We start from the raw sequence: 13,404 nt of genomic DNA, 5'->3' as shown, positions 1-13,404 counted from the left end.
CTTTACACGATTATTAAAACCCTTAATTCCAATTAATTAAAAAATCATATCAATCACGTAGCAAAGCTGAACAAAAGGATGTGGACGATGTAAAAGTCGGAATTTAGATTACATTGAATTTTGATTGAGTACATCAGAATCTTCCCTACTCTTTTCGAAATAGCCCACAAGACCTTTGAACTTAAACCAGAAAGGATATTTGAATCACATCCAAAGTTCAGCAACCCGTGAAATGTGGACAAGGTTATCTAACGCCAATGAAGGGCAGCTCCACTGCCCTGTTCATTCAGAGCTGATTGGTTGCCGGCAGAACTGAGTGTGTGATGAAACTGATCATCAAGTTCACCTCAAAACCACTCTCTCCGTTTTCCCAGGGAAACAATGAGCCTTACCGAGAACTGAGAGAAGAAAGCCTTGTACCCTCCTTTCAATATGTAGAGCTCCGGATAGTACAGGTTTGGGTAGTTATTCATACTGCGATCCTCCTCCCGCACTAGTCGACACCTTCAAAGAGAAAGAAGACCCAGCCAATGTAGACAATGTTTGGTTTAGAGATACAGCGTTTGTCTCATTCCCTCAAACCTCATTTCAATGTAGCTCCCCTCCCCGTTCTCTCACCTGTGCCCATCAATGCCCCCCCCCCCCATTCCTTTAGCCACCCACCCACATCGGGGGTCATTTACAGTAATCATTAACCCATCTGCAAGTTTCTGGAGATATGGAAGGAAACCAAAGAACTTGGAGGGCGGGGGGAAGAAACCATGCAGACAGAGATCATGCAAACTCATGTGGTCACGATTGAGCCCAGGTCACCGGAGTGATAAGGCTGCAGAACCCATTGTGTGCTGCTGTTCCTCCTTTGCTATGAAGCCAGTTCTCTCAAATCTGCTAAAATCTTCTTACTGTATATTGCATTACCTAACCACTGCAGGTTCTTCATTGGATATCATTGGGACAATCCCCTATCATATCTGTAGAATGGCCAGCGAGTACCAGAGTAACTCATTTTAAATTTCTGCATTCTACAGTTCTTTAAAGCTCTCTGCAAACAGGCCGGTTCCGTCTGGATTAAATGACCAATGATTTTCACGAGTGCTAAGCAAAGTACGATTACGAGCAAAAAGCTGCCAAACAACCCCTTTCCAACGAGTAGAATGTCTATTTTTAACCTCACTATATCTCATTGTCATAGAACCATTCAGCACAGAAACAGGCCCTTCAGCCCAACTTGCCCATGCCGACCAATCCGCCTCAGTCCCACCTGTCCGAGTCATGTTACCAGTTGCAGTGTCATTTAGTTCCTTGGTTCCAGAAAGCATGAGATGCTCGACTTCCCAGCCTTCCTCCTGCTTTCAATCCTCTCCCAATGTGATTTACTAAACAGTTCATGCAACTCACATCTTTGGTGCTCGCTCCGATGAAAATTCACAGTGGAAGATTATAACTAATCTCTTGTCCTTGGATTTAGAAATAATGGGTTTCTTCAGAAAAAACTCAATTGCGTCATCCGCTCTGTGATGGTTCAGAGCACCCTGGGAGAGAAGGAAGCAAGAATGTCAGCTCAGAGAGAATCGGACACGTTATTTACAATCTGAGACATTAATCCTGGACTGAAACTTCTCTGAACTTTACAAGCAGCACAAACATACATATAAAAACATACCCAGGTCAATCCCTGCACTTCTGTAACTAAGCAGCTCCTTGTACGTTCAAAGTCTGCTCATGTTGGGGTTGCTGGGGAACATGGACACAGCATGCTCAGGAACAGAAACAATCTCAGTCAATAACTAACCATTCACTTCCTGCTGCACAGGGGCGGGGCATCTAAACCAAATATATATACATTTACAAATGACAAAAGATCACCCACAATACCCTTTCTACTCTTAAAGGCAAGAGTGTAGATGGGGGTGAAATTAAAGAAAATACTTGTTCATTTAAGATTCAATTCATTTACCTTAATGTGTCCCCCTTCAAATTCATAAGGATAGCGGCAGTCGATGATATAGACTTCTCCTAAAAGGTGGTTATATTCTCCATGTAGTACCTTGGCCACCTGTGCAGAGGTCAGAAGGTTTGATACAGGCATCTAATTATGGTCATTTTCAAAAAAGGACAGTGTTGGAGTAACTCAGTGGGTCAACCGGCATCTATGGAGAACGTGTTTAGATGATGTTTCTGTTTGGGACCCTTCCTCAGGCAGAAGGATCCCAACACAAAACATGTTGTCCAGAGATGCTGACTAACCTCAGCAGGTTAAACAGCATCTCTAGACAACATGTTTTATGTTACACTTTGTGTCCTTTTGTTTCAATTAGCATCTGCAGTTCCTCCTTTCTGCATGGTCATTTTCAAGTCTTGCAACTGAATGTATACCCAGACACACCACTTGAAAACACCAGGTAGAGGAGTGCTACATGTAGTAACGGCAAAGAGTCTTAATCTGAAGTCAGAGCACTTTTTTCAGCCAGAGGACTGATTTGTATTGAAGGATGGAAAAATGGTACCTTTGGGTGAGGTTTTGTTTAGTTTAGAGATACAGCACGGATACAGGCCCTTCGGCCCACCGAGTCCGCACCGACCAACATTAATACACGCTAGGGACAATTTTACATTTATACCAAGCCAATCAACCACCAAACCTGTACATCTTTGGAGCGTGGGAGGAAACTGAAGATCTCAGAGACAACCCTTACGGTCATGGGAAAAATGTACAGACTCCATACAGACAGCGCCTGTAGTCGGGATCAAACCCGGGTCACTGGTGCTGTAAGCACTGTAAGGCAGCAACTCTACCGCTGCTCCACTGTGCCGCAATGGGATGTGGGAAAATGTAATCTGCCATGTGCCACTGAATCAGTCTAAAATACATACGAACCGAACAAAGAGAAAAATAAGCGAGAATATGTGACATTGATGAATTGGTGGCATTAACACACTCGTCCAAAAATAAGTGATGGCAGATGCTGGAAATCCAAAATAAAAACAGAAATCTGTGGAAACATTGAGTACATTGGGCAACATCCGGGAAAAGAGAAGGATTATTATTGTTTCAGGTAGTCGGAACAAAAATCAGTTCAGAGCCACACACTGACCAAGACGCCGAGTAATGCATTTTGATAGTGAATGAGTTTAATGGCTAACACGGAAAGGAAACTGTTGAGGCAGCACAAAGTTTCAACGTTTCTACAGCATCAGGACATTTGGCCGAGGATTGGACATTCTGAAACCAGAGGATGAACTGCACAAATGTATTGCAGCAATATTATTCAAACTCATAATCAATATCTTCAAAAAGAGATGCCCGCTGTCAAACTTCATTCAATATAGTTCTATAGATGGCCCTATGGGGCTGGTATTAATCAGATTGTCTGCAATCTCATCATAAAGTCCCAAATGGATCAGGCATCACTGACAGCAGGAAATAATTAGTTGAGATTTTAAGTAGTGGGAGGACCACAAAAGATGCAAAACAAGTCATAAAAAGGGTTTGACAGTGCCACAATACTGTGAAACAGAACCCTTGTTCACACTTGTCCTTGCTATTCACACTCGTGCCATTTTGCAGACACTGCTTGCTTCACCATACAAAGCAGGCTCAATTCCAATCTGCAGATTTAATACTCGGATAAGACTTCACAGGTAGAACTCGGACCTGGGGAAGGTAAATTCATAACGGCATCAAATATAGACAAAATGCTGGAGCAACTCAGCGGGACAGGCAGCATCTCCAGAGAGTAGGAATGGGTGACGTTTCAGGTCGAGACCCTTCTTTGGACTCGACCCGAAGCATCGCCGATTCCTTCTCTCCAGAGATGCTGCCTGTCCCACTGAGTTACTCCAGCATTTTGCGTCCATCTTTGGTGTAAACCAGCATCTGCCGGTCCTTCCTACTCATAATGGCATCATTTGGGCTCAGAATTGTACAGCACAGGGACACAACCCACAGTGTCCAAGTTGAACATGATGCCAAGTTAAACCAATCTCCTTTGCCTGCTGGTCTTGCATTGGAATGAAGGCTCAATAGTACTCTCACTTCATTCAGGTACCAATGCTATGACCAGGACGTGTAATTGGAGACAACCAACATACATACAGGGCACTATTTCTACACAAGGCCCTCTTTCATTCTCACGGATTCATTTTTTAAATAAATATAGGCGACAGGTAAATTGTGGAACTCACTGTTTCGGGGATGATGTACTTCATTTCCTCATGCTTACCCAGTACAGTGGGCAATGCATATACCTGCCAATGAAATGGGTGAACAGCATCAGAGCCGGTACCACAAAGAAACAAGTCAAGTGTGCAAGGTCATATTCACTAGAAGAGCAATAACTGTGCCATTTATATATCAGTTTTAAACAGCGATTATCTTCAAGGAATGATTGATGATAGGGGGAAGCTGGACAAGGGGGCCAAAGGAACGGTCAGATGCATTCCATGTGGCACCTCTCCTTTTCCCCCTTCATGCTTGGGGTACAAATCCTGGGTGAACACTCCCATGACAGCAGTATGGACAACAAGGACTTGACTATCTAGCGCTCATCACAAGAGAGGTCTTTGAAATGCTTTAAGGATGGAATTCCGCACCTCAAAAGACGGTGGCAGTGATTTTCGTGACGGTGTGCAAGTATGGCAAAGCACTTCTAAAAAGTAAAAAAATATATTTTAAGTTTTAACATTACATGAAGCCTACTCAAGTTGAAAAAATATAATGTATTAATTAAATTAGGCAGTCGGTCCTTTAAACAGCTTGAGCAGAATATAGTACGCTGATCTGCCATGGACCCCAACAGCAAGGAACAATATGCCTAGCCTTTGTCTACATAAAATACATGGAAGGCACATCATTGCAGCTGGTGGAGATGCTGCCTCAGTGCCAGAAACCATTTCAATCCTGGTTTTGGGTGCTGTCTGTGTGGAGTTCCTCACACCCCAAAGATGTGTGGGTTTGTAGCTTAATTGGCCCACTGTAAATTGCCCTTAGTGTCGGGAGTGGATGAGAAAGCTGGATAACATGGAACTAGCGGGAACAGGTGATCAATGGCCAGTGTGGACTCAGTCATAGGGCCAGTTTTCCATGCTGTATCTTTAAACTAAACTAAAATGCACTGGGCAGCATTGGAGAGAGGCGAGTGTACCTACACAATTATTTTCCCAAATGCTTAACAAGATAGCAAATGATCAAAGGCTTTACCACTATTCTGGACTGAATTACATCAGAAATAATCCACTCACCAGGCGACTCCCCAACAATATACAAACAGTGGGCCTCACCAGCCTAGTGAAGATAACTAATATCTGATGAAGTATTTAAATGACAGACAAGGTTTCGGGTTCAGTTCCATGCCAGGTTTCAAACAGGAGCTTGATAGTCAGCCTCAGACCCATGGGTTACAGGCTCCAGGAAGGAACCAGCTACAATTCCTTTTTGTGTAGATTAATTAGGAGGAGGCTGCATAAATTTGGTTTGTGCTCCCTTGAGTCAAGGTGGTTAAGAGGCAATCTAATTGGCCTTTACAGTGATAATCCACTCACCACCATCTACTCAAAGGCAATTGTATTTGGGAAGTAACTGCTCGCCTTGATCCTGCAAAATTAATTAACGAGAAAACAATAGAGTGTATGTATTTCGTGTGGTCAGTGAATGCAAAGCAAAAAATAGGAACAGCATTTATGCAACCCTGCAGATTTATAATTGGCTAAGCTGATCAGCAGTTATGCTAGATTTTTATCCCTCAAGGGCCTGTCCCACTTAGGCGACTTTAGGCGAGTGTGGTCGCCACATGATCGCTGGCGGTCTCTGGTGAGTCTCCTTCGTGGTCGCGAGGAGTTCCCGAATTCTGGGAACTAGTCGCGGCCTCAGTATGGTCGTCACAAATATTTCAACATGATGAAATTTTTTCTGCGACCACAAATTGGTTCCATGGAGAAAATGGATACTTTTGCAGTCGTAGGTGCAGTTGTAGTGGGGTCGCCATGTAGTTATAGGTGGTCGAAGGTAGTTTTAGTTAATCGCCTTTGCTGACCGGGCATTGTCATTGGCTCATTGGGGGAAAAACCGTAAGCACGAGTTGTTCAGAACCAAGGATAACCGACCGGTGATGTTAAATGCCCGCCAAACTTCACAGCTGTGTATCTCTGGCTTATCAAAAGTTGTCTGGCTTCATAAAAGTCTCCCCTCCTCCCCCTCTTTTAAAGGACTTACCGTACACTGTGCTAGCCGTCTTAACCTTCCTGTTCATCGCAGTGTGTGTCTGTGTCACCTTGGCTTGGCACCGTGTGGATTTTAGACGTGTGCGTGTGCGTGCCCCACTCTGACAGTCGCCGTTCCAGTTCCTGGTTTTTCAGATGAGTGCGGCAAACTTGACAGTCACCGGCAGTCCACTGAAAAATCGCCTAAGTGGGTGGGACTGGCCCTTCAGTGTAGAAATCTGGATACCAGGTCAAAGGAAAGCCCATTGACCTGCCAAGCCGCACGTCTTTGGGATGCGAGCGGAAATGGGAGCACCCCGAGGAAACCCACGCGGTCACAGGGAAAACATGCAAATCCCACGCAGATGGCTGTACAAGTCAGGATTGAACCCGGGTCACAGGGGCAGGGGCAGAGGCAGCCGCACTACCCAGTGGGCAATTGCACCGTCCCACTATGGAACTATAAACAGCTGAAATGGACAGCATTTGAGGTCCTCTGCCAAAATGGGTCAAGATCAGCCAGACTTCATGTGTGCTCCTTTAGTGATACAAGACCCCAAGATAGTCATGATGAATTACATTGCTATGGAGGGCCATCATATCCAGATGGAACAAGGATATGCAAAAAGTGATACATTTCAAAGTGCGTGCAACAGGTGTTAACCTTACATTAGAATGGTTTCCTATCAGGTCCACAGGGTTGCTCTCCTCCTCCAAAACATTTGTCATATTGTCTTTGCAGCTGGTCATGACTCCTCTCTGCAGAGTACAGAAGAAATAGTTAAGATCATGGATCATGGATCGTATTTTCTCTAATTCACACAGGGAAGAACGTAAAAGAAAATAATTTGCAAGTCCCCCCCCCATTGAAGGATACAAATCAACTCCAAAGAGATGCTCAGGATTTCCACCTTAGCAAACCAGACTCTTCACCACAGAGCACAAATACTGAAGTATAGGCTCAGCAAACTTGAGTCTTTAGGGTGCTGCATCTCACTGCCACTATAAAAATTCTGGCAAACCAACAAAATTCATAATTAATCCCTCATCCCTGCTCGCTTTCCTCAGAATCTAGACGTGGAAAACAAGACCATTCACCCACCAGCCCCACTCTATACCCCATCACAATAGAAATTCAGAGATTCGCCAAGTACTGGATGAAAATGAAACCAACTCCCACCATTACAATCTTGCGTAGTTGGCAGCAAATGCCAACCTTCAGTCCTGACCATTGAAGGAGCAACAAGGCATTGTTTTTACCCTTTTATGCTACAAAGAATTAAAGGCTTTATTTTCATCCAGTCTAAAATGTAAAAAAAAAAAAACTCTAATTGGATACTTCTACTCAAGATATAGTCCAATCCATAGTGGAAACAAATGTCTCTTCTTGCAACAACTCAGCACCAAATCTAACACCTCCCTTCAATAGAAAATACATCTTCCCATTATCAAGCAGACAAAAGGATAAGTGGATGGAGTCCTCCAGGTTGATAGGCAGATGGTTGGACAAAGGCCAGGAACATGGATAGGAAAAGCTTAAAGGGATTCGGCCAAATATCTATAGGTGGGACTAGCGTATATTGGGCATCTTGGCCAACGCAGGCAAGGTTGACCAAAGGGCCCGTTTCCATGCTGTATGACTATGACTGAGCACCCAATTAAGAGGCTCTTTACCATGAGCTGGTCGTCCTTCCTCTTCTGTTCATTGTGCTCTGGTGGGAATTCAAAACCCCTCTGCCGCTTCGTCTTCACTGGAGTATCTGTTTCCTGAGATCTCTCCAATCTTTTCAGGAACGGTCTGTGCAGCCTCTCTGGCAGAGAAGGCGACCGGAACAATCCTGGCCTGCCCCTGCGGACCGGAACCTAACACAGCAAGAAGGAAAAAAAACAATAATTAAAGGCGGGTATGATTTGAATTAATACTTGGTCTGCTCCCTTATTCTCCAGACTACTGATGAGAGAGATTTCAGTCAATCAGCCTGGCTTCACATGACTATTTGTAGAACTTAAGGTACCTGAATTTTACTCCCTCAAAATACTGTTTAACTTAACTTCTGGCAGCTCTGAATGATTGCCCTGAAGATTACCTGGGAATTTCTTGAGCATCATCAAGGTACAATGTTAATTTAAAAAACTACACGTTCTTCCTGCTTCTGTTTGACCAAATGCAAAACCTCTCATTTAATTTCTTACCTTGCAATCCTTATTCTTCCTGGGACACTTTAGTCCTGAATGCTGATCGGCTGGCCTTTAAGTGACTCCCACATGCCTGGTGTCGACTCACCAATAACAGCTGCTTGCAATGGACTCTCCCAGGCTCCTGCCTCATGCTGTAGTAATCTCTTACCCCCAATTTAGTATTCCAACCCCCCACTACCAGGCCATTCTTCAAGGTCCAGACTTATCCCTATTCATAACCAAAAAACATATTGTGATCACTGTTCCCAAAATGTTCTTCCTGTGAAACCCCAGTCATTTGACCAGATCCATTTCCCAATAAAAGGTCCAAAATGGACACTCCACCCCCCCTCCACACGTCAGTATTTAATGGCCATCTCCTTACCTTGTCACTATTTCTCTTGTTCATGACTCTCCCACTGGTGAAAGCATCACAACATCGACCCTGCACCGGATCTTGTATGTTTGAATAAAGTCTGAAGAATTCCATTGGCTTGAAATGAGCAAAATAGTGAAAGGCAATGGAATTCTTCAGCCAACCCCAGCTCCAACCCTGCCAGGCCAACCGACAGCTCCGGACCGACGACACCAGCGGCCCCAGGCCGACAGCCTGCATGGAGAAGAAGCGCCAGCTCCAGCCCAACCCCTCTCACCGATGGGCCGGGGACCGCCAGCTGCCCCCCCCCCCCCCCCCCCCCCCCCCCCGCTCTCAGCACCGGCAAAAGTCGAGCACCAGCCATACACACAAAGCACTGCAGCAACTCAGCCTCCACCCTGCGCCGGCTGCAAGCCTGACCCCACACCTCCGGGCACCCCCGGACACGGACGGGACACCCGTGAGGGGTCAGGGACGACCCATCAGCAACTCAGACCCGGGCCCAACACCGACGAGCACGATCTCGCTCACTCACCAAAGCATAAAGCAATAAAAACGACAAAATAATCTAGGCTTTTAATAAAGGAACAAATAATACAATTATTTCATAGTATGAAAGCAGTATTTTCTTACTTAGAAGAATCAAAGCTGGAAAAAACAGAAGAAATGAAGGTCCACTGCTCCACTGCTTTCCAGAGCTGTTTACGCAGTGACCTTTGACCTGGGCATGCGCAGTCGGAATACCAAACTCGCTTATTCCTGACAGGACAACCTTCTCATCCCAGAAATTAGCAGGTGAATCTGCTTCGGACCGACGACAAAATTGGACTGAACGATGCTTCAATATGCTTTTTGATGTATGGGTGTAAAGCCATTTACAATATCTAGGTAATCTGCACAGTATTCCTCACCAACACCATGGATAACTGCAACAGAACGTCCGTTTTAAATCCCAAACCTCTTTGCAATAAAGGCAAAAAAATTGCTTGCCTTCTTAACCGCATGAAGGACCCATCTGCTAACTGTTTGTGATTTATGCACTAGAACTCCACTCATTTGTCACATCTTTCCATTTAAATAATATCCCACCTTGTGATTCCTTTTACTGAAGTGAAAGGCCTCACTTCCCCACATTAATCTCCATTTTGCCCAAACACTCATTTTATCTATAAGCTGCTACAGAATTACAATGTCTTCATCCCCACATGCCCTGCCACTCATTTTTGTATTGTTGGCAAACTTGGAAGCCTTGAATGTTGTTCCATCCTCCAGGTCATTCATGTAAATAATAAACAATTGAGGGCCAGTGACTGACTCTTGAGGTACTTCACTCATTACATAGTCAGAGACAGTCATACAGCACGGAAACCGATCCTTCAGCCCAACCAAGATGACCCATCTAAACTGGTAAAAAAATCTTTCCTATCCATGTACCAGTCAGATCCACATTCTCCAGCGTGAGGACCAATCTATTTTGTTTTCTAGGAATCATAACGTCTTAAAAAGCCCAAATGCAACCACAGAGCTCTATCAATCCTGTATTTGAGCGTAGTGTTTAATTGGCATATGTAATAGCAATAAAATTATTATTTGCAGCAGCTTAACAAGCCCATAAACATTATAGATAATATATAATATATAATAAAGTTTCTTCCCAGAGGCAATTCGGACTGTAAATGCCTATCTCACCAGGGACTAACTCTACTGAACGTTTTTCCTTCCATTATTTATTATGTAAAAGAATATGTGTGTTATGATTGTGTTTATAATTTGTTTGGTTGTTTTGTTGTTTGTCTTTTGCACAAAAGTCCACGAGCATTGCCACTTTCATTTCACTGCACATCTCGTATGTGTATGTGACAAATAAACTTGACTTGACAATAAACACAAATTCAATAAATGAATAACCACAATACTAGTAGAAAAGAAAACCTAAAGTCTTTAGTGCAACCAAAGATAGTCCATGGAAGTTCATAGTTAAAGTTAGTGTTGAGGACAAACCGAGAGAGAAAACACAACGAGTTAGCCAGCATCCCTGGAGCACATGTACACCAGAGCTTTATTACTTTCATCTTCCCCTCACCGACCCCATCCTCACGGAGTTTCATAAACGCTGAAAGTTCTTACTGTGCTCGTGTCCATCCCCTGCGTCATCAGCTCACCAGTGAAAAGTGCAGCCATGCTAGAGGACATGGCCACATTCATGTTTGAATCCCTCTGTGAAAACAAAATCAGTGGTGCATTAATTGCTCACCAACAGACATCGAAAAACACATTACCCTGGCTGCAGCCTATAGCTTCAAATGGAGTTGCTAATATTCAAGGAGAGTCTGGATAAAGAACTGGCCACTACAGTAAGTCTATACAATATAAATATATAGGCAAATATCTTTGCAGTGCGAGTTGACATATGACATCTACATAATTATGTAAAAACAAGCAACTGCAGAAGCTGTTTTACATAGAAAAGCACGAATTGCTGGAGTAATTCAGCGGGTCAGGCAGCATTCCTGGAGACCATGAATAGGTGATGTTTCGGGTCTGGACCCTTCTTCAGACTGGTCGGTATGAATCGGGTATGCTGCCTGAACAGCCGAGTTAAACAAGCACTATGTGTTCTTTATAGATCATTACCATTATTTGCTAACAGTTTGAAACTGAAGTCCTAATTTGCATGGTCATTTTAATTGTAAAACTTATACATTTGAGATCATATTATTTACAATTAAAAAATCATTCAAATTGTGAAAATTAAAATAACTCTTACTCAACACAGTTCCACACTTCCCCAAAAAATAACAATTTCAGTAGCAAGTGATCATAGGCGAGACTTTTTTTCCTCTCCTTTGCCGACATGGTACCATTGTCTTCCACCCAGTTACAGCTCCCCATTTGACATCAACCCTATATTCCTTACCTCAAGGGCAATTTTGACTGGGCTCACGCAAGAATAGTCTTAACAGGTTATACAGTAGTGAGTGCTTCAAAACTGAGCTGTGTCCTCTATTCCACTCCATTCCCCACACCTCAAGCCCCCCCCCCCCCCCCCCCCCCCCCCCCCCCCCCCCCCCCGGGGAATCAGTTTCCACTTTACCTTTGAATCATTATGAGTCTGTTCCACAAGCAAAGAAGTATTGTTGTCGCTCATGGAATGATCCAGGCACTGAGAGTTGGTTGATGTTACTTGACTGATTTCTTCCATCTCAAAGCCAAACTAGAAGTTAAAATAAAAAATTATAGCATTGTTTTCCTTGTGTGGAGAGACTCGTGAGAATAATGAGAGAGGCAGCAAAGTGTTTCAGTGGTAGAAGTTGCTGCCTTACAGCGCCAGAGACCAGGCCTCAATCCTGACTACATTCTCCCTGTGACCATGTGGGTTTTCTCTGGGTGCTCTGGTTTCCTCCCACATTCCAAAGACATGCAAGTTTGTAGGATAATTAACTTCTTTAAAGTGTCCTGAATTAGTGTACGGGTGATCGCTGGTCGGCATGGACCCGCGGGCTGTAGGGCTTGTTTCCACGCTGTATCTCTAAACTAAACTAACAATTCAAGGTTAAAAAAAAAAAGTACACAACCCAACTCTGTAATTCAATAAAACTTACCTCACTTTTAAAACCAAATGTTTAAGTTGACAGACACATCATAACGGAAATAATGCAAAGAGCTTATAAAAAAGTGTCCTTTTACAATTAAACCCGTTTAGTTTAGAGCTACAGCGCTGAAACAGGCCCATCAGCCCACTGGGTCCGCGCCGACCAGCGATCCCCGCACACAACACCATCCCACACACACTAGGGACAATTAACCTACAAACCTGCACGTCTTTGGTGTGGGGGAGGAAACCGAAGATCTCGGAGCAGACCCACGCAGGTCACGGGGAGAACGTACAAAATCCGTACAGGCAGCACCTGTAGTCGGGATGGAACCCGGGTTCGGCAGCAACTCTACCCCTGTGCCATCGTGCCACTGTTCACGCATATCAGGAACACTCAGCTCCAGATCTGATTACAAGCATGAATATTAGCCCACTTTCAAGGGGAGGAGAGGATGACTACACTTGACAACAAAGCACAACTTGACAGAGAGTGGTTAGGCCGTGAGGAAAGAATTTAAGTGGTTGTACCTGCAGCTCTTGCAAAGATAGACAACTCCATTAGCTGGAGACAAACAATCTTAGCCAAGATGTTGATGTAGGAGATAAGAGTAGGATCCTGGGTCCAAGTTATTTTAGTTGCCTCATTAATCACCTTTCTACATTAGTCAGCCAGAAGTGGGAATGGTCCCTGATGATTTAATTTGCAGATATAATGCTGAAGGATGCCCTCAAAACTGAGACACCATCCAGGTGATAACGAGTCAAGTTACAGAGACACTGAGCAACTTGACCAATCTTCAACAAGCATCCATCTACTGGTCCTTTGCAAACCAGTGATCAGTGCATCAGATCCTGCACTCTAGCAACATCCAGGGAACAACCATTGATCATAAACTCAACTTCACCAGCTATAAAAATGGCCTGTCAATTAAAATAAAGGCCTCAGACCAATACTGAATGGGATTAGTACAGCTGAATGGTTGATGATTGGCACAGACAAGGTGGGTCGCGGGGCTTGTGTCCATGCAGCACAACTCTGTGGTCCCATGACAATACG

The 13,404-nt window shown here is 44.1% G+C and overlaps 1 protein-coding gene across 3 annotated transcripts in view; it reads right to left on the bottom strand.

Annotated features, from left to right (window-relative positions):
• LOC129701462 (M-phase inducer phosphatase 1-B-like) overlaps positions 1–13,404 on the bottom strand; it is a 38,338-nt gene that overhangs the window by 3,110 nt on the left and 21,824 nt on the right. For all 3 annotated transcript variants that reach the window (XM_055642653.1, XM_055642655.1, XM_055642654.1), the window contains 8 exons: positions 11,847–11,966; positions 10,880–10,969; positions 7,873–8,061; positions 6,868–6,957; positions 4,186–4,248; positions 1,958–2,056; positions 1,399–1,532; positions 393–504 (listed from right to left, as the gene is read on the bottom strand). In XM_055642653.1, the coding sequence (XP_055498628.1) occupies positions 393–504; positions 1,399–1,532; positions 1,958–2,056; positions 4,186–4,248; positions 6,868–6,957; positions 7,873–8,061; positions 10,880–10,969; positions 11,847–11,966 (897 nt within the window). The remainder of the gene's footprint in view (positions 1–392; positions 505–1,398; positions 1,533–1,957; positions 2,057–4,185; positions 4,249–6,867; positions 6,958–7,872; positions 8,062–10,879; positions 10,970–11,846; positions 11,967–13,404) is intronic.

This window comes from Leucoraja erinacea, chromosome 11 (assembly GCF_028641065.1).
Source record: "Leucoraja erinacea ecotype New England chromosome 11, Leri_hhj_1, whole genome shotgun sequence".
Lineage (NCBI taxonomy): Eukaryota > Metazoa > Chordata > Chondrichthyes > Rajiformes > Rajidae > Leucoraja > Leucoraja erinaceus.
The sequence above is the reverse complement of the archived record's forward strand: the minus strand, read 5'-3'. Positions and strand labels throughout refer to the sequence as shown.